This window comes from Octopus bimaculoides, chromosome 5, assembly GCF_046866305.1.
Source record: "Octopus bimaculoides isolate indiv1 chromosome 5, ASM4686630v1, whole genome shotgun sequence".
Classification (NCBI taxonomy): Eukaryota; Metazoa; Mollusca; class Cephalopoda; order Octopoda; family Octopodidae; genus Octopus; species Octopus bimaculoides.
The window spans coordinates 20,512,493-20,539,501 of record NC_142932.1 but is presented as its reverse complement, the minus strand read 5'-3'; the positions used below and the strand labels follow the sequence as shown (position 1 = coordinate 20,539,501).

Sequence of the window (27,009 nt, the reverse complement as noted above, 5' to 3'; positions counted from 1 at the left end):
TATATATATATGTATTTATATGTATATATATTTATATGTATATATATATATATATTTTTTATTTATTTATGTGTTTCAGCCAAGTGGTTGCGGTCATATATATATATATATGTTTATTTATGTATATATCATCATCATGATATATACATAAATAAACATATATATATTTTACGTCCCCGAAAGCTAGCGGTTCGACATAATAGACCGATAGGATAAGTACTAGGCTTGCAAAGAATGGGTCCAGGGGTCGATTTGCTCGACTAAAGGCGGTGCTCCAGCATGGCCACAGTCAAATGACTGAAACAAGTAAAAGAGTAATATATATATATATATATATATATATATATATATATATATATATATATATATATATATACACACACGCACACACAATATATGTGGCTGTATATTCATATATATGTGTGTGTGAATATTCATATATATGTGTGTGTGTATATACATATATATATATATAATGTTTATACACATAGACATGCGCGCACACATGCATATGTATATTTCCCTTTTAAAAATATCTTTTTCATGGCTCGGAATGTCTGAGTTGTGTATGAGGAGATATTTTGCCTCACAGGCAGGCATATAGCTGGCTCTCGCATGACACCAGCAACAACCATTCTTCTTTCACTCCCTACTATTTTCTTTCCTGCAGTAGCTAAATCAATAAGCGAGGATTCTTTTAAAAACCATTTCTATATTTTAATTGATTAATTTTTACCTTTAAAAAGCTTACTACTAGAGACAGACACTAAGTAATAGCCGTGCAATGTCTTGTCTGCACAGCAATTAAAATCTTAATGTACTATACTTTAATTGATGTGGTTGCAGCGAAATTTTTCCCTTCCTTTTTTTTCTTTTTCTTTTCTATTAAATCCATTTTAACATACATCGTACCTCCTTTCTTAAAAGTAATTTAAATACGTCTGTTAAATACATTTGTAAGGAGTTTTATCTTACATTTTTATTACGCAATGATTTTTATTCTTTTTTATCTCTTAAAATTCTCTTGTACATTTACCATCTCTCTATCTCTTTCTCTCCCTCTCTCGGTTTCTTCCATCTCCTCCTCTCTCTCTCGATTCGTCTGCTTCTCCTCCTCTCTGATCGTCTGTCTCTCCCTCTCTACTACGCTCTTCCGTTTCTGTCTCTCTTCCTCTTTTGTCCTCCTCCCCTTCAGTTACTATTCCATTCATCACACACACTTTCACCATCCATTAACTTTGTTTCATTTCATGAGCTTTCCTGCTAATCCAACCTCTCTTCACTTCTCTGCACTTCTCTTCTCTCGTCTTTTCATTATGTTTCCTTCTTTCACTTTGTATTCTCCCCGTGATCTTTGTGCTCTGTATCCTCTTCCTTTCTTTTTATTTCCTCCGCTATTCTCTCTCTTCTCACCCCCCCCCTCACTCGACTCTCCACCCGACAAATATCGCTTTAAAATTTTCCCTACCTCCTGTGTATTTAACAATTTTAACTGGTTTCCCATAAGTACATTGGCTACGATGTTGCTTTTAGAGTAGGTAGGTTACACTACCTCACACATTTTCTGCCAAAATATTGGCACAGCACCTTGCTCTGTTCGTCTTCATTATTAACAAACAGGCACGTGATACATCTGGGGAAATATCTTTCGTTTAAAAAAATTAATAAAGCTGTATAAAGGAATTGTTGAGGTTTTGAGATATAGAAGGAATAAAAACCCTGTTCAATATTAGAATGTGTTTGTATTGGAGACTTGTGTAATTTGTTTACCGATTAAAGATATAAATATATACATTACATTAAAGATTCACATATATACATCACTTAGTGTCTTACTTTACACGCACATGTATATATAAGTGTGGATGTGTGGGTCGATTTATGCAACCCCAGCATGACCGTAGTCATGACTGAAACAAAAGAATATATATATAATAAGTGAGTATATGCATATATACGTACATGTATGTACATACCTACATCTACATGTATATACAGATGCATATCTGGGTACAGGACGTCACAAAAAAACGTGGACAAAATGAAAAACAACAAACAGAGCACAGAAAACAAACAGGCCACATAGAGAATATTTCCTTCATCAGCTGCCCCTATTCTAAACTAAGCGTTTCGAAGAGTAGGGCATATATATATATATATATATATATATATATATATATATAGATATAGATATATAAACATAATTAAGGGATCAGCAAACATTTGCTTCACCACATACCGAAGTTCAGAAATAGCAGCTAAAAAAGCTGAGACTCCAACAGATAGCATTACTTGTAACTCACAAAGGCAAAACAAGAAGAAAAAACAATGAAAACTAACCATTCGAAGTTAATCATAGTTTTCATTGTTTTGCCTTTGTGAGTTACAAGTAATGCTATCTGTTGGAGTCTCAGCTTTTTTAGCTGCTATTTCTGAACTTCAGTATGTGGTGAAGCAAATGTTTTCTGATCCCTTAATTATGTTTATAAATGTATAAGAACTTTTAAATAAGTTCTCCACCGATAATGGTGTTTACATACCGAAGGGCTTGGTAAAAATTATTAATTGTTGATTTATTAATAAATTAATAAATTGATAAACCTTTACCCTTTTAATTGTAATAGATATAGATATAGATAGATAGATATTTTGTTTTTGGGATTTGGTTTGCAAGATTTTTTATGTGATTTCGTGTGTTGAAGTATATTCTGTTGTGTCTGGGAGTCATTTTCTTATTGTGCCTTAAAATTTAACACTCACCGTTAAAATTTCCACTTATTTCTTATTTTTATTTTCCTAAAATTTTCGTTGCGTCTTGCAACCTTTTCAATAGTCTTGACAAAAATTTTAGTAAAATAAAAAAAAAAAAAAAAAAAGGAATAAGTGAAAATTTTACCGGTGAGTGTGTTAAATTTTAAGGCACAAAAAAAAATGACTCTCCCCAGACACAACAGACTATAGATAGATAGATGTGCGTGTGTATATATGTGTGTGGCTACAGTTGTGGAGTTGCTGCAGGCTGTTGCTGGTGATGTGGGTGCCATCAGTGCTGTTAATTCTGGGCATGTGACTGGTTGTTACACTTGTGCTGGCACAGTCATCATCTCTGGTTGTAGAGGTGTTGGTGCTACAGTTGAAGTTGTCAGTGTCTCTGTCACTGCTACCTCTGATGTTGCCATTGTTGTCACTGATGTTGGATGAGCTGCTGTTATTACTCTGGTTGTTGGGGCTAGATACAACCGTAGCCTCATATATGACTCCCTTAGCCTTGCCTTGCATTGCACACACACACACTGGGAAGTCATTGTACTCTGCATAAGCAACTGGCCTCTGCTTGGGTTTCATGGGTGTTCACCAATATTCTTTTCATTTTGGGCGCACAACTAAAGGAAACCCTTAGGTTGTGCCTATTGAACAAACGTCCATACCTATGTGTCTGCCATATCTGTATCTATAAATATATAGCTCTGTATGTGTGTATATCACTCAAAAGATATGTTACAAACAATACATTCTATGTTTCAGATAACCAGGTAGAAGGAGAGATGCTGCTGGAATTTACTGATGCCGACCTCAAAGATATCTTTGAAGTATTCAAGGATAGATTTTTAATTCGGAAATTGCTTCGAGAACTTTATGGTCCAAACAACTCTTCATGTCGTTTAGCAAAGCCCATTGCACCTCCAACAGTGAGTAGCCCTGTTGTATCAAATCCCCACTCAGTTCTAGCATCTACATCCTTATCTTCATCACAAATAACTTTTCCATCATCACAAACATTTGTGACATCAACACCCAATGCTATAATACCTTTGCCCTCTCCCAAAATCACACCAGAGCCCATTCTGACCCAAGTCACACATGTTCTTCCCACTAAAACAGTAAACCTGGAATCTTACAACAAAACATCTCCACTAGTTATTATTTCAAACCAACAGAAAAAACCCAGTCCAAATACCACTATATCACAACTGACTGATATCCAGAACCCACCACTCCATACTAACAATTTTATTCCAACAGAGCAGCAAGATTCAGAAGTGGGAGTTGTAACTTCATTGCATTCAAACTCACTTTCTGTCAGTAATTTTGTCAATTCTGATACAGCTATTTATTCTTCTCCTAAAACTTCAGACACATCCACTACACTCATACAACAGGGAGAAGTTCAGACGCATGTGATAGAAGATGATGATGATGTTGTTGATTATCCTCAGAATGATGTGTATATTGTTGATGGCTGGGGTGCGTGCCGAATCAAAGAATTCACTGCTGAAGAGCTACTTCGAAGGAAAGTACGAAGGGGTCGTCCGACTGAAGCTCAGAGACTTGGACGCTCACTTTTGAGGGAGGCTGCTACAACAGCAAAAATATGGCACAGAGCACCTCCTTTGAAGATGATTTCTGCAGAAAAAAAAGAAATTTTCTTTCGCTATATCTGTCGTGCTGCACCACAGTTGAGTCGGCACAAGCAGTTTGTTTGGATTCGACTCGGTGAAGCATTACAGAACCGACGTAAATATCTCAGTGACAAGGAATGTGGTCGTCGACAAATGAAAAGGAAGCATGACCCAAATCTATTTATGTCAACACCTCATTCATTATCTAGTCCCTTATTCAACAATACTCGCCCAACATCAATTTCAGCAACATCCACATCACTCCTTCCAGCAACATCTTTGCTAAAAAATGAATTCAATCCTATTGTTATTGATTCTAATATTGAAACCAACTTAGAGACATTACCTATATCAACTGAACAAACCATTAATTCTATAAGCTCTGTCAATCTTACCACTCTTATTAAAGAAGAAGCAGAATCGGAAGGTATCAAATACTAGACACCAACATAATCTCCATTGATAATTCTGATTGCCTTCTTTGTTTATGTTGAAAGATTTTAAGACCACAAGCTGGTATTGAGAAGTGCAGTATCTGGAAAGTCACAAATTTGCTGCAGGTAACACAGCTACACAAGTAGCCCTTTATACATTATTGGCTATGGTCTGATTGACCTGGGTATTCCAATGAAAAAAAAAACAATGCTACTCCTTCTGCTTTGTGCGTAAACCATCATTGTTAAATGTTCACCTCTCCATGCTTGCATAGGTGAGATGGAATGTTGGGGCAAATTTTCTATGGTTAGATGCCCTTCCTGTTCCTAAGCAAGATAACATTTCCCCTTGGCCAGACATGTTTTTCATGGAAGACTGGAAATGAACATCACTTGTATGATGTTTGTTTATGATCATTACATGGCACCAAGACAAGGGTACACACACGATGGGCTTCTTTCAAATGCAGTCAAGGCTTTTGTCAGCCTTATTCTACAGTAGAAAACACTTGTCCAAATTGCTTGCAGTGGGACTGAACCTGTGACTACATGGTGGTGAAGCAAGCTTCTTAACTACGCAGCCATGCCTGCACCTATATAAGAAAATTTATTAACACCACTGCAGTGAAGTAGCTGCAATTTTAAGGTGCTAGGGTGTTGAACAGGTGGTCATAAGTTCAACTCTTGCTACAACCATTGTGTTCTATGCAGTGATTATCTCATTCTGATTAGTAGAAGGGAACAGTAAGCCGTTTGTAAAGTGACTCACTTCTATGTCTGAATCCACAACTGTTGACCTTACAGACTCTGCCAGATTGCAGCAATAGATGTTATATATTGTTTACAGCACAAATTGAACATTGGTCCCTTAATACTGTGATTTCTGTCAGTGGGAGCATTTAAAAAAAAAAAAAAAAAAAAAAAAAAGAACTTGTGAATTTTAAAGAATGAAATTAGTTTTTCAAAATAAGATGGAAAAAATTTTTAAATATTAATATATAAATTTTATCTCTTTACCAAAACTTGTTTGTTTTTATTTTGTCTATGATCAAAGATTTGCTTAGTTGATAATTTTCATTAACTCAATTGTTTGGTATGCAAATTACTGCTGTCTAAAACTTTTTGTAACCCTTTCCCTACATCTAAAATTATCTAACTATTGAAGTTAGTTCACATTATGTTTTACAAAGTCCAACGAGATCAAAACTTGTGTTATTGTTCCCCACTTATGAATATCAAAGTTTCCTAAGTTAACCCTATTGTTACTATATTTCTGTTTAGATACACTGCTTTTGGTTCAATTAATTTTGAAAATAATGAATTTAGTAAAATAACTGTCATTATTAAGCTAGTGTTTGGGACATAAACATATTTTGATGGAAGGTTTTAATTTAGATCACTATTTGTATCATGGAAACGGAGACAGTTTTAGACAGGCAGATATCAAAAAGGTTAATCCTTTTTGTTAACATATTTCTAAGGAAATATACTGCCTTTATTTCAATTAATTTTGAAAATAAAGAACTTGGCCAAAGACTTTATTATTTATCTGGTGTTTGAAATATAAATTAACATGAAATTTTGCTCAATGTCTTAATTTATATCACTTAAAAACAAGAAGTTAGTTCCATAAAACCAGAGCTTTGGCTAGGTTGGGATCAAAATGGTTGATACAATTTTTAAAAAAATTTCTTAAAATCTTGGTTTCTTTGTAGGTCACATGATTTCTTTCTCCAAACAAGGAGTAAATTTATATCCAGAGATTTTTCTTTTTGCTTAGTATATTAGTACTTCTTTATCCATATGCATCACATGTCCACAAGTGCTGTCTTCTTTGTAGCACATCTTGATTCCTCATGCCTAGTTTTTCACTCATTGCATTTGCACTATTTCATCCATATATACTTACATTGTACATCCAATGGAGCTTAATTCCTTTCCAGTCTTATGTCCTCTGTATTCAATGCACTTTTCATTCCCATGCAATATCTAATTTTAACACCTGTCCTTCACTCCAAAGGAAAAAACTGCTACCAGCAGAGGTAGATTACCAAACTTTTTACATCTTGTTCTTAGATTGGCTTCTATGCTTTCAGAGCAACCATCTCTGCTGTTAATAACATATCCTAGGCAACAAAAGCTATTTACTTCGAGTGAACCATCCAAACATTTAAGAGTCTATACTACTGTATGTACGTCATATATGAAGCTTACTTCTTTATTTAAAGTACATGTCAAGGACTACCATACTGTCTTTGGCTGGATTTTTTTCTTCAGAACAGTCCATAACATTGGAATTAAGTACACTCCTGCATTGCATCAATTGCTTTATAGAGTGCACTTGCATTTTATCATGATGCCAACATCTAAGAGGTTAAATTTAATGAAATGCTACTTTGCAAAAGTTCTGTTTTGCTTTGGAAAGCTTAGAGATGCTGGACTGATCTTGTAGTGATGCTTAATTGGTTTGCAAATTGTTTTTGGCCAGAGTTGGATGTTGAGAAAAAAACTTGACATCAGTAGAACAGATTCAATTTCCAATGGATGATTGAGGTTTCACACATTTAGCATAAGTGAGGTCATTATGCTTAAAATAATAATCTTTTCTACTACTGGCTCAAGACCTGAAATTTTGAGGGGGTGGGGGAGTAAGTAAATTACATCAACCCCAGTGCTCAACTGGTACCTATTTTATCGACCCCAAAAGGATGAAAGGCAGAGTCAACATCAGCAGAATTTGAACTCAGAATAAAAAATTGATGAAATGCTGCAAAGCATTTTGTCCGGTGCACTAAATTCTGCCAGCTCACATTATTAATAATAATCCTTTCTACTATAGATACAAGGCCTATAGTGCTTGACTGGTACTTATTTCAATGACCCTGAAAGGATGAAAAGCAAAGCTGACCTCACCAGAAACTGAACTCTGAACATAAAGCCATAGACATCATCTTCGTCGTTTAACGTCTGCTTTCCATGCTAGCATGGGTTGGACGATTTGACTGAGGACTGGTGAAACCAGATGGCTACACCAGGCTCTAATCTGATTTGGCAGAGTTTCTACAGCTGGGTGCCCTTCCTAATGCCAACAACTCCGAGAGTGTAGCGGGTGCTTTTATGTGCCACCTGCACAAAGGCCAGTCAGGTGGTACTGGCAATGGCCACGCTCGAAATGGTGTATTTTATGTGCCACCTGCACAGGAGCCAGTCCAGCAGCACTGGCAACGAACTCACTCGAATGTCTTTTCACGTTGGTAACGGTCATGCTCAAATGGTGTTATTTACGTGCCACCGGCACGAAAGCCAGACAGCTGGTGCTCTGGCAACGATCACGCTCGGACGGTGCTCTTAGTGATTTACTGGTACTGGTGCCATCACGATTTCGCTTTAAAACATGAGACATAAAAAAACGTATGATAAAGAAACAACACAGGTGACAAAATCATGTTTTTCTTTCCTTTTCTTTAATTAAAATTCAGGCAGACTCAAAATTTAAATAGAAATTAATTTATTCAGAAAGAAATGTCCATGCTAGTTTTTAAACGAGGGAGAAAATAAAACAAATAAAAATATTAGTAAACATTGTTATATTTCTCTCAACCAAATTTGTGTATGTATGGGTGTCCTTATATATATATATCCACATTATATATATATTATGCATACACACACAAAAGATTTATTTATATACACATGCACAAGTTTACAAAAATATTCACTTTAAGGTTTGTTTGTTTGTTTTTTGTTGTTAATTTGCTTTGGTTTGCAACTTAATTTAGATGTGGAGACTGATGAGGGTGGATAGACAGCATGGATAGATGGGCTGAGAGAAAAAAAAAAGAAAAATGAAGGATAAGATGATGGTAAGTCAGCAAAGACCACATAACATTGGTCACCTCCATTCCAATAAGAATTTTCTGTCTAGCCGTCTGGAATAAGAACTCATCATCATCAATATGAAGAATAAAATAAAACCTACAATAAATAAATAAAGGAAAACAGGAGATATGGGTGGGTTATGAGTACCTTATAGATGTGAAAAGCAGCGAAATCCTTGAACATTCATCTTAACCTCCACCAACCCCCATCCCAGCATTTTTTAATTCTGAAATTCAATAGATTTACATATTATGCTTTGTATTGAAGCTGGCTGTGCTTTGGATATTATGATACAGATGGGCATTCAACATGGCTTTCCTCCATCACATATGTATTAATATATATATATATATATATATATATATTTATATATCATTAATCTGAAGTTGAACAGTAAACAGATGTTTGCATTTAGAAACCAAAGCTAAACTTGCAGATGTAAAGAGTGAAGACATGAGAGAAACCACACCGAAACACAGGCTTCAGTGCAACGATCACTACCTTAGGTGTTTCTTCAATGGCACCACCCCACCATTATGCCCAACAGGTAAGATATAAACCGTTTGTGCTAGGGTTCAAAACGGCCTTATAATTTTACACATTCCAATAGCAAGGGAACTCATGTAAGCGGTGGATTCCATGAAGGACATGGAGCCCACATTTTTTCGTCCATCTCAGATATGTACTTTATACTTGAATGCTTTGCATTGAGATGTAAACATACACATTGACAGTGCATATATATATTTATATATATATATATATATAAACTGAAGACAAATGTGACAAGAATAGGAGAGCTCAGTGAAAAATCAGCATAGGAATGGAGAAGTGAGATAGTTCAGATGTAGAAAAGATAAAAGACAAGGTGGGAAATGACTAATTGTTAAATAAGCCCAGCCATGTAGTAATGAAGCAATTTAGAAATGAACCATAGTGTCAAACAGAATACACTTGGGTAACACCAAAGAAACAGTTTAAATTTTTTCACACTACCATTTCACTTTGGTTTACATTTAAAATGCATATATATATATATATATATATATATATATATATATATATATATATATATATATATGCGTGTACACACACACTGTCCAACAATATCTAATGGACTTTTAATGAATTTTTTTTTTGTTTTTAATAGATTTTTGATAACTCATAAAAATATCATATATTTAATTATTCTAAATGAGAGGAAAATGAAAACACAAATTTATAGTGATTTCTGTGTGTGTGTTTCTGGTTGGCAATATAATTGGACTCTAAATGTATTTTAAGGATGAACACAACCACAATACAACTGTTAATGGAGGTGGCAAGAAAACAGGACGTCAAAATGGTAGGAGAAGAAAAGACAATCACATCAGTGGTTGCAGCTGAATGCTACAAGATCACTGGAAAGGAAAGACAGATATGTAAAGCATGTTCATTAAATTAGCCTCACCGGTGGTCAGTTGAAAGAAACATTTGAAATTATACACCCCCGCCACACAAAATTGAAGAAAATTCAGGCAAAATACATGAAAATAAGTCGATTTAACCAACATTTTCATAATCCTGAGGAAGATGTTCGTTCAGAATTTTAATGAGAAATATAAAAACTAAAAACAGGCAGCAACAAGCTGACTAAAACCACATCACAGGAGATGAACAGTAATTTAACCAAGAGCCATGTTAGTCCCAACATCTCCGGTGTAAAATTCACCATGGTATAATGGAAATTTCCATAGTTCTTTAAAAATATACACATATATATATATACATATATATATAACCATAAATCCAGAGGAAGTTCAAACACAGAAAAATCATTGTACTGATGAATTCGTTATTGAAAGCTCAAAGCAATTATAATTCGATTTTAAACTGATTCCTCTCAAACTATTCAAACAGCTCATGTGGACTAGCTGAGTAACGATGATAGAGTAATTAACGAAAGAAATTAGTTTGACAGGAAGCTAACGTGATGCTAAGATGACAAAAACCGAAGTACGAATGATGCAAAAGTATAACCAACAACATTGAACTAGTGTGTAATCTCACCGGACCTTAACCATGATGCAAATTTCAGAGGATTATAAAACGGTTAAGATGAAACTAAGTTACATGCCATAGCAACACAACCAACAACCACAATTTCATAACCTAATTCTGTAATAAATAAAAATAAATTCAGTTTTGGATGGAGGGAGAACTATTAGGAGGCTCACTTCAAAATATTGCTACAATGCTGTGTGGAGGACATAATGAGTCTCAATATTATTTAACAAGCTGTATCTTATGAGGTACTCAGCAAGATGAAGCAGAAAGATGAGAGCCAGGGAAAGGAGAAAGGAATGAACAAAACAAAACCTACAATTTAAAAGGGAAAAAAAAAACCAGCCTATTTAATAATTGGAAATTATAAATCATTGAACCATGGTAACTTAAACGTTGCATGCTGTTGATACCACCACCATTGTCAACTTCTAAAAATTGAAAGCAGGCCTTGTGTTGAGTGAGCCCTGCTATGAAGATAAGCGAGATCAATTCTCCTAGCTGGAAATAGGTGGATGATAATCAGGCTCAGTAACAACTCACAGTGACGGATCTCTTGTCACGATTCTTAGCACGAGCTTTGGTACGTTTTTTCTCCACCGATATATTGTAGTAGTTCTGAAATATATAAACAATATTTGTCAGAGTGTGGGGAAAAACATTTAAGTTTGATGGATCAGTTTATTATAATCTACTTTCAAGTGCAACATCAAAATTCTATTTATAAATAGAACATAGTGGAGAATTAGATCTTTATTTGGTTACATTAAACTTCCTGCCATCAAGTCAAATAACCTTCATTAGAAGAATATGTCAATTAGGGTCAGAAGAGGTTCCTTTCAAAGAAGATTAGGATGGGTGGATAGAGGTTGAGTACAATGGTATTCTCCCATTAGCTTCTCAAGGCCACCAGGTTGTTTGAAAGTTAATACTGCAAGAAAATGGAGTATTTCTTAATTAATGCATATTTACAGGAACATGGCTTTTGAATCTTGGCCTGCTGGATGAAAGCTTGTCTAGTGATAATGATGAAACAGCTACCACCATCACCTCAATGACAAACTGCATCCTTCCTGTCTTCTCTTTCATTACATAAATAATTATTCTTTCTTTTCTGAACCAACAAGATGAGTACCACTGCTATTTTTCCTACTGTAACCTTTTCACCAATCTTTCATTTTAAGAACTGCAACCATTGTTCAGTTTTCCTACAGATATTGACCAACAGAAACTCAAGCAGAATAAACACAATAGTGTGAATTTGCTATGCCATACATACAAATATTTCGAAGGAGATTAGCCACCCAGAGCTTAAATATCTAGTCCAGATTTTAGCAGCAGACACTGAATTGCAGTTATTCAGGTTGGATATCAACTGCAACAAACTTGTATTAAGAAACAATAGCCACAAGGCAGTAATTAGTTAAATGTACAAATCTTGCAGCCAGGTGCACAACATTTAATAAACTTACCCGTTCTCCCTTCGTCATTTTCTTTGGTCTAAGATTGAAGCCATCTAGTTCAAGTAAAGGAGCACCAAGGTCAAAGACATCCCTCAACAAATAGTTGGCCTGAAAGAAGAGACAAAATTATGAAATAATAAAAATTTTTTTTTAAAAACCCAAAAAACAAAAGATCTTTATAATTGGCAGAAACAGTTGACACTGTTAACTTAGAACAGAGTCGTCTTTATACAAAGAAAATCGACAAATGAATAAAGGAACAAATCAAATATATTATAAACATCAAGGCAGAAGTAAATTTTAAAATTTTCAAGTGTAATGGTGTTAATTATAAATAAAATCATTAACCCTTTCGTTGCTAGCGTTCGAAGACTTTACTTTAGTAAAGGACTCAATACATTGGAAATGTGTAATGTTTATTCTTTTAACAATGTAAAATGTTTCATTGCATATCCCATCTCAACTTAACTAATTTAAGCTCTACACACGTTAGACGAGATTGAACAATTTATAATTTGATAGAAATTTTACTTCGTAAGGGGAGATAACTCCTTAGTAGTAAAAACAAGTCAAGTTAAACCCAATTAAATAAAGGAAAATAGAACGAGTACCACACTGGATGGGGTCGATATAATTGACTAAGGTTTTAAACCACCAACATAAATATGGTAAGACGACTGAAATCAGTGAAGGAATAAAAAGCATTCACACCATACATACACCTAAATACACACGGGAGGTAGTAAAGTAGGAATTACGTTGTGTAAATGAGGTGAAGGGCTTAAAATTGTTGAATTTACCTGAAAATGTTGAGGAGTACCCGACCCAAGAACTTGACAGAAGCTATCGTACTGTTTCTTCCTCGCCCAGCTGTCTAGGTAAAGGCACTCTGGTCCAAATTTGATCATGTCAGCAGGACTCTCCAAATCCTACAATAATAGATACACAAACATACATATTAAAACATTACAATAATATATACATAAGAGATATTTGATGACATCACTGAAATAATGGGTACATCAGTTGATAGCTAAAACAAAAGTGCATAAATGAACAGGGCTAAAACATGGAGGAGATCGATTGGCACAACTAAAGCACAGGACACATTAGTTGACATGATTAAAATACATTCTTATCTACTTTAAAATAGGGCAGTGTATAATAAAGAAATTCCATCACATGCACAGAGCTCCTACCTCTGCTGGTGACAAAGGGCCTCTCGCTCAGAGTAAAAGGTAGACTGCATGATGCCTGTGTATGAACAGCCATGCACAATTTGAATGTCTCTAACTTATCAATACCAAAAGGAAGATTAAAAAGAAATCAATGTAAGCAAGACAACAGTTTATCAATGGCCCTGCTCGATCTGTAGAAAAGGCGTAGGTAGAAACTCTATAAGATGTACCCAGTGCAAGCTATGGACACATAAGAGTTGCAGCAATATCAAAGGAAGACTAACTGGGAAGATAGTTTTTGTATGTAGCAGATGGAACAATAAACACTGGAAATGTGCAGAGAACAACTGTCACATTCCAGGGAGAAAAACTAGAAGTAGTTAGCAGCTTCCTTTACCTAGGTGACCAAGTCAGTAGCAGGGGTGGATGCTCTGAAAGTGTAGCTGCTAGAATAAGAATAGCCTGGGCAAAGTTCAGAGAGCTCCTACCTCTGCTGGTGACAAAGGGCCTCTCGCTCAGAGTAAAAGGTAGACTGCATGATGCCTGTGTATGAACAGCCATGCTACATGGCAGTGAAACATGGGCCGTGACTGCTGAGGATATGCGAAGCCAGTATGCTCCGCTGGATGTGTATGTGGTGCGAATGGATGAGGACAGCTGTGTGAAAAAGTATCACACCCTAGCAGTCGAAGGAATCTGTGAAAGAGGTAGACCCAGGAAGACCTGGGATGAAGTGGTGATGCACGACCTTCGAACATTGGGCCTCACCAAGGCAATGACTAATGACTGAGACCTTTGGATATGCTGTGCTTGAGAAGACCCGGCAAGCCAAGTGAGACCATAACCTGTGGCCATGCCAGCGGTGTAACCAGCCTACTTATGTGTACCTTTCTTTCATTGGACATTAAACTTTGCTTGCGAAGACCTGTTGAGGCAAGCGAAATCACAATCAAAATCAAATTTGCTTACGTAGTCGATGACAGCACCGCCTGACTGGCACCCGTGCCAGTGGAACGTTAAAGCACAATCCGAGCGTGATCGTTGCCAGGGCCACTGACTAGCCCCTGTGCCGGTGGCACTTAAAAAGCGCCATTCGAACGTGATCGTTACCAGCATTGCCTTACTGGCACGTATAAAACAACATTCGAGCGAGGTCGTTGCCAGTGCCACTGGACTGGCTCCTGTGCAGGTAGCACAAAAAACACCATTTGAGCGTGGTTGTCTACAATACCACTTGACTGGCCCTTGTGCTGGTGGCACATAAAAAGCACCCACTACACTCTCAGAGTGGTTGGCATTAGGAAGGTCATCCAGCTGTAGAAACTCTGCCAAATCAGATTGGAGCCTGGTGCAGCCATCTGGCTCACCAGTCTTCAGTCAAACCGTCCAACCCATGCCAGCATGGAAAGCAGACGTTAAACGATGATGATGATGATGACAGAGTGTGTAGAGAGGCTAAAGCAGAGGTAACATGATGCAAGCTGTGAAAAACTAGAACAACTAGGTATAAGAGGAATCAGGTGTTGTGCAATGCTATCACCAGTCCCACTCATATGCTGTGTAGACTGCACTGCTATGGAGATGTAATGCATATAGATGATGGCAGCTGGGTAAAGAAGTGCCAAGAGATTCAAATGGAAGGGAGATGTGGGAGAACAACTAAGAAAGACATGGCAGAAGTGGTGAAAGCTAATTTTAGGATGTCATATTTCACAAAAGAGATGACAATAGAATGCAAAAAGTTACATTGTAATGAACAGTAATAACAATACGAACCTCTATAAACTTCAATATCCCTCTGAAGGTAGATCTTTGCTGCCGCCGATCCTTTTTGGCACGATGTTTACTGCCATCAGTAGCCAGCTGTTTTAACATCTCACACAAACTTACAATATCATCACCTTCAAATTCCTAATGAGACACAAAAAAAAAAAAAAAAAAGTGAATTAGTAATAATTATACAAAAAAAAAAAAAAAAAAAAGCATTTCAATAATCTTTAAAATAGGTCTGAAGCTACTAATTTTAGAGAAGTGACAAAGGAGTTTAGTCGAGTGGCTGGTACTTATTTCATTGGGAACAGAAGAATGAATGACCAAGCTGACAGCAATGTTTGAACTCAGCATTAAGCAAGATATTTAGACCAGCACTCAACTGTCTTTAATGACTTCTTGCATTTTCACATTTTATAGAGGAGGGGTATATTGTTTGTACTTATTTTATCAGCTTTAGGATAAAAAGCAAAAATGATCAAAACAAGACTTTAACGTTAAAACAGAAAGAAACTGATATACTGACAGCTACTCTTCCAAGGTTGTTAAAATATGCATCAATCAAGTATAAGGTTGATCTAGTAAAGTACATCCACCCCTAAAAGCATGTGGCTTTATCCTTATGTTAGAAATCATTTTCATTAATATTTAAAATATTGGCTTGAGAATGTATGTTGTTCATGGTTTTCTTAACATCATTAGAGACTTATTAAGCAAAATAATTTTTACTTTAATTGACTGTCAAATGATGGCCTGTAGATCTCTTAGATTATAACAAAGGATGGGAGTATAGATGAAAAACCAAACACTTGTACAGGACTAGTACTTAGATCTTCAATCACAGAGCAATGATATGCAAAGTTGACAAAAGGATTAAAACTTAATACAGCGAAGCAAAACTAGATGTTGTACAGAATTTAGTGTAATATCCTATCAATACAACCAATAATATTTCATTTTTACATTTACATAATTTGTTGAGAACAAAGGATGGAACTCAATCTCCTGAATTAAGCAGATTATAGGAACTTATTTAACTGACCAAAGCAAGATTTAAAGTCTGAACACAGGTTAGATATGGAAAGGCAGTTAGTTCAATGTAGCAGTTTGGGAAATATAGTGAGAGAGGGAAAGAGAGAGATAAAGGGTAAGTATATTTACCTGATCAATACCTCGCTGTAATTCATACATCAGTGCAATAGTTTCTCCTGCCACAATTCTTAGTTCCACATCTGGACTCTCTAACATACTTATTATATTACCCAAATGGCTGCAAGAAACAAGAAAAAAAAAAAAAATGATAATAATAATAGTGTGTGTACACTCCCTAATTCTGTTTGCCATGTACAAGATGATCTAATTTTAAAATTCCAGAAATATAATTTTACAGTCAACAACATAAAAATATACATATTAAAATTAAAAAAAAACAAAAAACAACCTAAACATAACTTTTTCAGATGGGACTCTTACAACTGTTGTGATATCATCATCAGTATCTAGACAGTTAGACAAGGGCCGACAAGTTGAAGGATTGTGGGTCATGTACCAATGTCTTCTTTGTGATGGGTTCCATGGATGGATGCTTTTCCTAATGCCAACCACGAATGTGATGGCTAAAAGGTTCATCATCACATGCTACATCAAAGATTTGGAGGGAACCAGATCATACAGCAAACTGTTTTCTTGCCTCATGAAAAATCAATAAGCACAAGTTTGGCCGTATGGTTAAGTTTGCTTCATAACTGCGTGGTTTTGGGTTTGATTTCACAGCATGGCACCTGAGGAAATGTTTTCTATTAAAGCCTTAGACTGACCATTGCCCTGTGATTGAAATTTGGTAGATTTGCTGTTTTTCAATATTAGCATGGCTTAAATGAATATATTATTGAGACAGTGTTTTACAGCTGGATGTCTCTCCTGTCAGTGACCTTTACCTGTTTTTCAGGTAAAGGTCATATTTAACACATCTTCAAAAGTACAAAACAAGGAAACATTTTGTTGACAGAGAAGTGACAACAACACTGCTATAGTAGAAAATTTAGGGTGTTGCACAGTGGAACTGAACCTGAAAGCATATAGTTGCAAAGCCAACTTCTTAACCAAACCACACAGCCATGCTACACACACACATACACACACATGTAATTTGAAAATTGCATTTTGCCATTCAACAATCATTCTTATCAACTGCAACAAAAATATGTGTTTCTAATGCTAGTTAAGATACAGAGATTAGATGAGAGTTGTTTGAAAACAGAGTGATTCAGCAGATCTACCAGAAAAAGTATGTTGCTACAAGTCACAAAAGAGACACAAGGAGCCAAACCACCACCAGTGCAGTAAACAGGTAAGTGATGTTAAACTTGTTTCTTATTTTTTACTCCTCTTGTCCTACATGTTCGTAAAAAATCTTTTGTGGTATTTTAGACCTCATTGTTTTAACGTCCACTTTTCCATGCTTGAATAGGTCAGAATTTGATGAGGCAGATTTTCTACAAATACGTGCCCTTCCTGTCACCAAACTTCACTCATATTTTCCCATGGCCAGACATGTTTTTCACAGAAGACTAGAAACAAATGACACTCATTTATAACCATTAAGCTATATCAAAACAAAGACACACACACATAACAGACTTCTTGAAGCTTCTGTCTACCAAATTCATTCACAACAATATGGTTGGCTCTAGGCTACATTAGAAGACATCTGCCCAAGGTGCCACACAATGGGACTGAATCTGAAACAACATGGATAGGAAGCAATTTTTTCACCCACACAGCTATGCCTGTCCTGATGTGCAGGATATATGTTATTATGACAAACAGCACATCAAATACTAAAGGAAGAATCCACAATTTTAACTTCTAATTTGGTGTTCATACAATCAGCTTACTCAATCTAATTCTGACTGATCAAATGAAATAAATTGGTATTTCAAGTAGACCAACCTATCTTTAAGTGTGGGGCATGGTGTCCAAAAATCATGGGACTCCAACAGTGAGGAAATGTGTGAGTGAACATGCATATGTGATTTTGTAAATAGTTATCAGACAAACCTGTCAACCATTTCTGCTATGTAGCTGTTGGGTGCAATTGATAGTAGTAAAGTCCAAGCTGACAAAGCACTAGAATAGAGACTAGAGAAAGGATCATTTTGGTTGGTGTTGGCCTTCTGGTTCTTCAGGTAAGATTCTTTGAATACTTGTTCCAGTGAACCCATTATTTTACGCATCATCTGAAAGAAATGGATAATTTTATTAAAATATTAAATCAAATACAGACTCTTGGTAAAACTGCAGTCATCATCATCATCAATTATGAACTAGCGCACTCCAGCTAATATGAATCTAAAGACAGTTAAAATAGACAAGGAATATAATATTGGTTTCAAATTTTGGCAAAAGGCCAGCAATTTTGGGGGGAGGGGCTAAGTTGATCACACTGACCCCAGTGTTCAACTGGTACTTAATTTATCAACCTTGAAAAGATGAAAGGCAAAGTCAACCTTGGTGGATTTTGAACTCAAAATGTAAAGACAGACGAAATAGTGATAAGCATTTTGCCTGGCGTGAAAGTGCTTCTGCCAGCTCACTGCCTTTACAAGGAGTATAATATTAAAACTGGAAAATTGCTTCTTTGTAGATGAAGGATTAAATTTGTTTGTTACAAATATAGCAAGGGCTGATATTCTACAATAGATAAATATTAGTATCGCCACTTTTATATCTGCCCTTTTTCCATGCTAGCATTGATGAGACAGTACTCTACAGCTGGATACTCTTCCTGATGCCAACCATTGTTTTTAAGTACATAACTTATTCTCCTGGTCTTCACAATAATTATAACAATAAAGGTGCAGGCATGCCTCTGTGATTAGGCAGCTTGCTTCTCAACTACACAGTTTCGGGTGCATTCCTACTGCATGGCAGTTTGGATAAGTGTCATCTACTATAGACTAAGACTAACTAAAGACTTGTGAGTGAATGTGTAGATGCAAGCTGTAAGAAACTCGTTGCATTTGTCTTTGTTTCGACATCACGTTAGTTGTAAAGGAGCATCACTGTCATATAAACAGTGCTGTTAGTTTCCAAGCTTCAGTGAAAATCTCTGGCTTTACAGAAATATCACCTTGAAAGGAAACATGTAATGGTTGGCAACAGGAAGGGCATCCAGTCATAGTATACTCACCCCAGTAAATAATTCCGTCTGACTCATGCAAACATAATGATGATGATAACTTATAAAATATCAAAATTCTGAGGGGTAAAACATTTACGTCTTGTAGGCCTAATGACAAAATAAGTAGGTAACCACCAAAATTTTGTGATCTGATAATGATTGTGCTACTGCTTATAAAGATATGTTGGTTTATGTATTTAGTTGCTTCACGGAGTTCTATTTTACTGTAGACGACCTACACATTGCATTTCTGATTTCAGTAGGAAAATAAAGAGAGTAAACTTAAGTAAACAGATAGATTAACATCATGCTGTAAATATCTGTATTTCCAAGATAACAAAAATTAAGTTGAGATAAAACAATTTTTTAAAATTGTTATTTGTCCAACAGTTTTTCCAGTGATGAAAACATCACTGACCAGGCAATGCAAATGAAAAAGAAATTAAGTATAAACTGTTTAACCCTTTAGCATTTAAGCTGGCCATATCCAGCTGAAATATTCTACCGGTTTTTTGTTCAAACTGGCCAGATATAGCCTCTCACATCTATTCTACAATATCATTCTAAAAATATACAATTGCATCAACAAAATCTCAAACTTACGAGGTAATACTTGATTAATTCAAAATAATGTTTATAAATAAGCATTACGTTTGAAAAAAATAAGCTGAATGCTAAAGGGTTAAAACAAGATAAGCAAAAATGAGCTACTTTCCAAGTAAATTTACATGTAGAGTGTTTTTTAACATCCATAGTTATTGTATATAGGAATTAAATTTTTAGTTAATTATTCATTTTTGGGGAGAGTGGGGCATGACTTTATGGTTAGATTCATGATCATAAGATTGTAGCTTTGATTCCTGGACTGGATGATGTGTTGTGTTGTGTTCTTGAGCAAAACACTTCATTTCATGTTGCGCCAGTCCACTCAGCAGGTAAAAATGAGTCATCCTGCAACAGATCAGTGTCCTATCCAGGGAGGAAACTATATAGGCCAGGGAAACTGGCCCTATACTCCTTATGGAGAAATGTGGACTAATCTTTATGCATTATTATTTTATACTGTTAATTTTTACGTTATTTCATTGCAATTTTTCTCTTGTTGCATTGTATTTTAATTAAAATTTTATATCATAATAAAAAAATAATCACTGTAAGCATCAAAATGGCTGTGTAGTTAAGAAGCTTATTTTGCAATCACATGGTTTTGGGATTCAGTCCCACTGTGCAGCATCTTGGGTAAGTGTCTTCTGCTATAGCTTCAAGCCAACCAATGCCTTATGAGTGAATTTGATAGATGAAATTGTGTGGAAGATTGTCATATATATATATATATATATATGTGTGTGTCTCTTTGTACTTACCCACCCCACCAGAACTTCTCCAGCAAAAGAGACCAACAGAATAAAGACCCAATTTGAAAAAAATAAATACTAGGATTAATTTGCTTGACTAGGCCTTCATGGTGGTACCCCAGCAAGGCTGCAGTCCAAGGACTGAACTCAATAAAAGATATATACAGGATGGACCAGAGCAAATTCTGTAGTTTTAATTTAAGTATCAATTCTCCATACTTTTACAGTTCAGTCTTTCCCACTGTTTTTTTTATTATGGAAAACAAAACAAAAACAAAAGCCACCAATGTTATCAGTACTTTAAATACAACACTTCCTCTGTTATGTCTCAATGCTGTGCTGCTTATGTCTGATAGACGTAACTCTCTAAAGGGCACTGAAACTAGTTCCAATTTTCCATGCTTCACTTCTTTATAACTATACATTGTAAGTATCATCACAAGCTGTTATATTACCCAGCATGCACCAGTCATTCATGTCTCCATTGAATGAAACACTTGATACTGTTAACCACAAGTATTTATTTAAAGATGTTGCTATCACTAAGATATATCCGTACTGATACCAGGTATCCTATTTACTATGTGAATACATGCATGCACGCGCACACACACATTTCTGCTTATATAAATAATGGCAACGACCTTGCTTATATACAGTGGTATCTAACTGATTATAATATTGCACACATAATTATATGGATATGCAAATCATAGTACCATGCACTCACAATATCGTGTGGTACCTACTTACAGCTAGGAGGACTGGGCTGTTGATTGTCATGTGTCTTGGTCGTGGATACAGTCAAGTAGTAGAGGCAGGATTTGACCTCAATCCTTGCGGACAGTTACCCAATACCCTGACTTGATTCACCTGTGGCCGCCTGTGCAAGAAACGGAGAGTAAATAAAACCAAAAGCCCTTACCAACACATCACGGCAAGCGACAAAGCTACATATGGATAAGGTATCGGCACACTGTAGAGAGAAACGAAATTGAAGAGTATTAGTTGTGTAATGGACACAAAATAGAACGTCTCTAAAGTAAGCTGCTGTAAATAGGACTATAATTCTCCACACTATTAACCTTAAATTTGAAGATGAAATTCTAAAAAAACATTTATATATTTCTCAAAGTTAAACCTACCCAAGAATGCCTAGAACATAAGGTACCTCATTTATAACACCTAGTGTCTATGAGGTACCTAAATGTCAGAATAGAAAAACATTGGAAAGCCCTCATGAAGAGAAATATTTCTTCAATTCTTTTACAGAGGGATTTTAAAAAATGCAACAATAAAAGCTATTATTAGATGATAATTCTAAAGTGTAAAGAACACTAACTACAGGGTTATGAGAAGTTTTGGCCAAACCTATAACTTTAATAATAGTAATAATTTTTTTTTTTTTTTTAAACCTGGGAATCTAAAATTTTTTCCAAATTTGTGGAAGTTATCCAGGTTGATAAAATATTTAAAACAAAAAAGTGGCAAACTTGATCCTATCAACAGCAACATAAGTCAATGACCAAGTCCAGTTACTTATTAGTAGACACTATAATGGTGGGAATAGCACAAAGTAAATAGCAGCAACACTAAGCAGTGATAAGTGTTTTGATTGTGTGCAGTATTTGAGCCATAAAAGAAGCACTAATAGTGTAGACATGATGTAGAATTTAGTGAACAACACTACAAAGTAAGACAACAGAATTAATGACAAGAAAAAAATCAGTATGGCCATTGCTTATCTACAGAGTGGTACCCAGCTAATTATAATACTGCACTCACAATATTGTGTAGTACATACTTACAGCTAGGTGGATTGAACTGTTGACAATCATGTGTCTTGGTTATGGATATAATGGAGTAGTAGAGACAGGATTTGATTTCAATCCCTTTGGACAGATATCCAATACCCTGACTCAAGCCTCCTGTGTCTACAGTGTTTGCACTGCTTAGTGGCAAGATGTAGCTGTACCTAAGACATGGTCAACAGATTCAAGATTTTTCAGGTGTCAAAATCATCCTATAATTAATGGTTACCTTTTGACGAGCTTTTACAGAGCTGGCATGGTCATTTAGCAGGTGCATCAACGTCTCTCGCACATCTTCAAACAAGTCTTTGCTGTCTTCTCCAAGCTGGACAAAAAGTTGACCCACACAATGGGCAGCCAGTACCTGTTCCTCACATTTGCCCTTCTTCAAGAGACGTAACAGACTCTCTACAATTGTGAATTTGCTGGGGAGAGAAAGAGAAAGAAAGAGATAAATTTCTGGGATTAAGTCTGATCCTGATAGTTTTAAAGAATTCAATAAATACTTCTTTAACCTCATATTGGTGATAGTGGTGTCAGTCAAGCTTCCAAATGAATCAAAGAAACAGTGTTTCCAATGGTTTTTCAAATTGCTGACATTATACAATGTTTGCAACCTTTCACAAATATGTCAGTTTTACAGTGATGAAGATTTGAACATAGCTAGAAAAGATACAAGGCATCCTGTCCAATGATTGCTTTCCTAATGCCAACTAGTTTACAGAGTGGACTGGGTGCTACATAAAAAGTACCCAGTCCACTCTATAAAGTGGTTGGTATTAGGAAGGGCATCCAGCTGTAAAAGCCATGCCAAAACAAACCTTGCCTATGCTGGTGCCACGAAAAAACCTGCAGTCCACTCAGTAAAATGGTTGGCATTAGGAAGGACATCTAACCATAAAAAGCATGACAAAACAGACCTCACCAGTGCTGATGCCATATAAAAAGTACCCAGTCCATTCTGTAAAATAATTGACATTAAAAAGGGCATCAAGTAGTAAAAACAATACCAAAACAGATAGTGGAGCTTGATGCAGACCTCTGGCTTGCCAGCTTCTGTCAAACCATCCAACCCATGCCAATATGGAGAACAAACATTAAATGATGACCACCCTGGAATAGTACTATGGTGTATCAACCCCAAAATGAGGAAAGACAAAATTGACTGTGGCAGGACTTGAACTTGGACAGTAGAGAGTTGGAACAACTGCCAATCCACCACTTCATTTTAGTGACAATCAACCAGAGCCCAAACATCAAAGCAAGCTCTATCTTCGTTGGCCTCACTCAAAACGAGCTGCAGTACATTTCATTATATAAAACAAAGTGTAGCATTTCCCAGATCTATATCCAATAAAATTGATTGCAGCAACAAAATAGAAAGAAATGAAAGAGGATCTACTCACACATTCAAGAGAAAGTCACAAATGTATTTGGTGGAAAGAGCTTTGATAAGGTTGTTTAAACAGTTGATACGCGTTTGTTGACTGGAATGTAATCAAAGAAAAAATAGGTTTGAGAAAAGCATTTATAGAAGTAGAGGCACTTAGATTCACTATTATTATTTTATGATAAAATTACATATATTTGTTCTTTTAATGGTTCTATTATGATGCAGTTGTTATGCTAGGAGTTGTTCTTTTATTTCCACAACACCTAGCAGATATCACAGATATAAAAAAAAATTGATTATGGCTAAATTTCAATTAGTGGACATTTTAAAGGCTATTATTTAAACATGTGGATGCTGATACAAAGAATGTTTGTTTTGATCAAGGAGCTGGACTAGTAAGATGGTCATAAATTTAAAAACCTTACTGCTATTGTGTTGTGCATCCAAATAAGACACAGAACCCAAATTTCCAGGCATAAAACAAGTCCCATTACTACTTCAAGAGAGGGGGGACATCCAGCAGTAAAAGTTGTACTCCAACAAATAGTAACTGAACTTTAAGTATGGAGGGGGAAAGAAAATGTAAAATTGCAAAAGAAGCTATGGGCCTTCCTAAGAAGGTGCAATCATAGGCTATAGTACTAGGTTTCAACCCATGATTATGTATGTGATCAATAGTCCAGCATCTTAGCATCCTAGGTATTCTGCTTTTTTGAAAGATAATTCAACATATTCAATATATCTAATGCAGTCTTATATTAATCCTCAAAATTTAAAATCATCTATTGATGAATATAAAAGCAATTCAAACCACATTGTTGTCATCATTTTACTGCCCACTTTTTCATGTTTGCTAGGGTCAGAAGGATTTCACTGATGCAGATCTTTCTATGGCTAGATGCCCTTCCTGTCACGAACTCTCACTCTCAAGTGAAGTAATATTTCTACACAACCAGATGTTTTCATGGAAGATTGGAAATGAATGACACCACTTGCATAGTAGAGAGACTCATTTACAACTATCAAGCAATGTCAAGTCAAGGAGGCACAACCACGCACGCACACACACACAACAGGTTTCTTTGCTTCCATCCTCGAAATCCACTCGTAAGGATTTGGCTGGCCTGAGGCTATAGAGAACACATGCAAAGGAAGTGAACTCAAAACCTTGTGGTTGTGAAGCAAATTTCTTAACCAGTCATATCTGCATCCATATGTATAATGATATTTAATTCTATAATCATACTTCAGCAGTAATCAGTTGCTAATCCTCTACAAAGGTCGTGTAAGACCCTAAATAAAGAGTGATATCATCTGCTTGAAAGTGAGTAGTGTTAGAAGTAACAACAAATTTGGTAAGTGGGCAACATGAACTGAAATCATGTATAAACACAACTTTTGCTAACCTTCCAAAGAGCAAGGGATCAGGAGTGACAAAGTAGGTCTCTAGTAGATTTCGATCTACAGAAGCTATACTAGCAGTTATTGAAGAGGGGAAAAATACTTAAGGTGTTGGGAACAGTCATTAACAGTCAACATCTCTCCATCAACTTTGAGATGTTGGAAGTGTTAGGTTGGTAGTATTTAGCAAATTCAGAAAAGTTGATTATCTTGGGAATATGAGTGTAGTGTATTTTCAAAGACTGAATTGCTTGATAAGGATAAGGGCTACTCTGGAGTATACCATTTGAGTGGGCCCATTAGGTAATGTAGTCCTAGATACACTATATCTCAATGAAAGACAGGATGGTTACAGTTGGAACCCTGGTAAATCAGGACTGACTGCATCCCCACCCCACTTTCACCAGATCAGTAAATCTATGCTTACCTTTTTTCCATGAGTCCGTCAATACATTCTCTCAAGTTGTCCTCAAAATTCTGCTGTACTGTTGACTCATCCACCTCTCCATCAGCATCTAAAACAAACATCTTATTTTTAATGCAATCTAAACACTGTTGGTTTCAAAATATTTTCTCCACATTTCAAAAACGACGCTCAAAAACCTCTATTTCTGTCACAAAATCTGACTGTAGTGAAAATGATTCAAAAGCAGTAAACATTATTAGGAGGAATGAAATTTAAGTGAATCCAGAGACCCAGACTTCAGCAATTAACAGCCAAATCTCCAGCTTCAAAACAGCTTATAATAGACAAAGTAACTCACTAAAGCTTCACTTCATAGATTCTCTAAATCACCTACAAAAATGCTGGCCATTTGAGCCCATGAACATACTGTTGGTCTAGAGTATGGTGGATCTATTTGTGCAGGCAGGTGTATATATATAGACACAAATAACAAACCACTTAGGCTACTCTGTTAAAAGAACACAGAAATATTGGGTCACCCTATAAACAATGCAGTTTTTTTATACTTTTATTTTTCAAAATTAAGATAAACAAAGTTCTTTTTTAATCTAAAATGTACTCTCCGTTTTCTATAATGCTCTTCCACCTATCTGGTAGACTTGCAAGGCCCCTCTTCTAAAATTCACTTGTCCATGATAAAAAATACTCCTCCAGTACTGTTCTGACCTCATCTACAGAATTCATAATTTTTCCATCCAAATGATTTTGAAGACTGCAGAATAAATGATAATCAGATTGGGTAATGTCTGGTAAATATGGTGGGTGAAGCATCGTTTCCCATTCAAACTACTCCAGCCTCTGGAATGTCATCCTCGCTGTATGTGGCTGAGCATTATTCTGATAGAAGAACACCTTATGTCTTCAAATCAAAGATGGTCATTTTTCTTCTAGCGCTGACTTAAGCCACTCAAGTTGCTTGCAGAAGATCTTTGTTATCGTTTGGTTTGGGCTTAGAAGTTCAAAGTGGATTAAACCTTTCATGTCCTTCCAAACAGATAACAACATTTTGCATGGGTGAAGACCTTCTTTAGCTCAGGGTGCCAGTGTTTCTCCTTTCCCTACCCAGTGTCTTCTGTGCTTGACATTTTTATAGAAAACCCATTTCTAGTCACCAGTCACTAATCAGTCCAAAAAATGTTCATTTGTGAGATGTGACAGCAAAGAAGAGCATACATTCACTCTGTAATTAGACTTGGAAAGTTTGTGAGGAACCCATTGACTCAATTTGCTGAC

The 27,009-nt window shown here is 35.9% G+C and overlaps 2 protein-coding genes across 3 annotated transcripts in view; one reads left to right on the top strand and one right to left on the bottom strand.

The window, feature by feature from the left end:
• The first annotated feature begins 3,545 nt into the window (after positions 1 to 3,545).
• Positions 3,546 to 5,856, top strand: LOC106871057 (uncharacterized). The gene has a single exon (XM_089352050.1). It carries the CDS (start codon positions 3,546 to 3,548, stop codon positions 4,839 to 4,841), a length of 1,296 nt encoding a protein of 431 aa, XP_089208176.1. The 3' UTR covers positions 4,842 to 5,856.
• Positions 5,857 to 9,942: 4,086 nt separating this feature from the next.
• The window catches only part of LOC106871064 (interferon-related developmental regulator 1), a 41,304-nt gene continuing 24,237 nt past the window's right edge, over positions 9,943 to 27,009 (bottom strand). For both annotated transcript variants that reach the window (XM_014917333.3, XM_052967929.2), the window contains exons 3-12: positions 25,738 to 25,825; positions 23,923 to 24,003; positions 22,746 to 22,941; positions 21,631 to 21,681; positions 18,228 to 18,406; positions 16,329 to 16,437; positions 15,174 to 15,308; positions 13,020 to 13,148; positions 12,229 to 12,327; positions 9,943 to 11,374 (exon numbers count right to left, since the gene is read on the bottom strand). In XM_014917333.3, the coding sequence (XP_014772819.1) occupies positions 11,285 to 11,374; positions 12,229 to 12,327; positions 13,020 to 13,148; positions 15,174 to 15,308; positions 16,329 to 16,437; positions 18,228 to 18,406; positions 21,631 to 21,681; positions 22,746 to 22,941; positions 23,923 to 24,003; positions 25,738 to 25,825 (1,157 nt within the window). In that variant the 3' untranslated portion in view covers positions 9,943 to 11,284. The remainder of the gene's footprint in view (positions 11,375 to 12,228; positions 12,328 to 13,019; positions 13,149 to 15,173; positions 15,309 to 16,328; positions 16,438 to 18,227; positions 18,407 to 21,630; positions 21,682 to 22,745; positions 22,942 to 23,922; positions 24,004 to 25,737; positions 25,826 to 27,009) is intronic.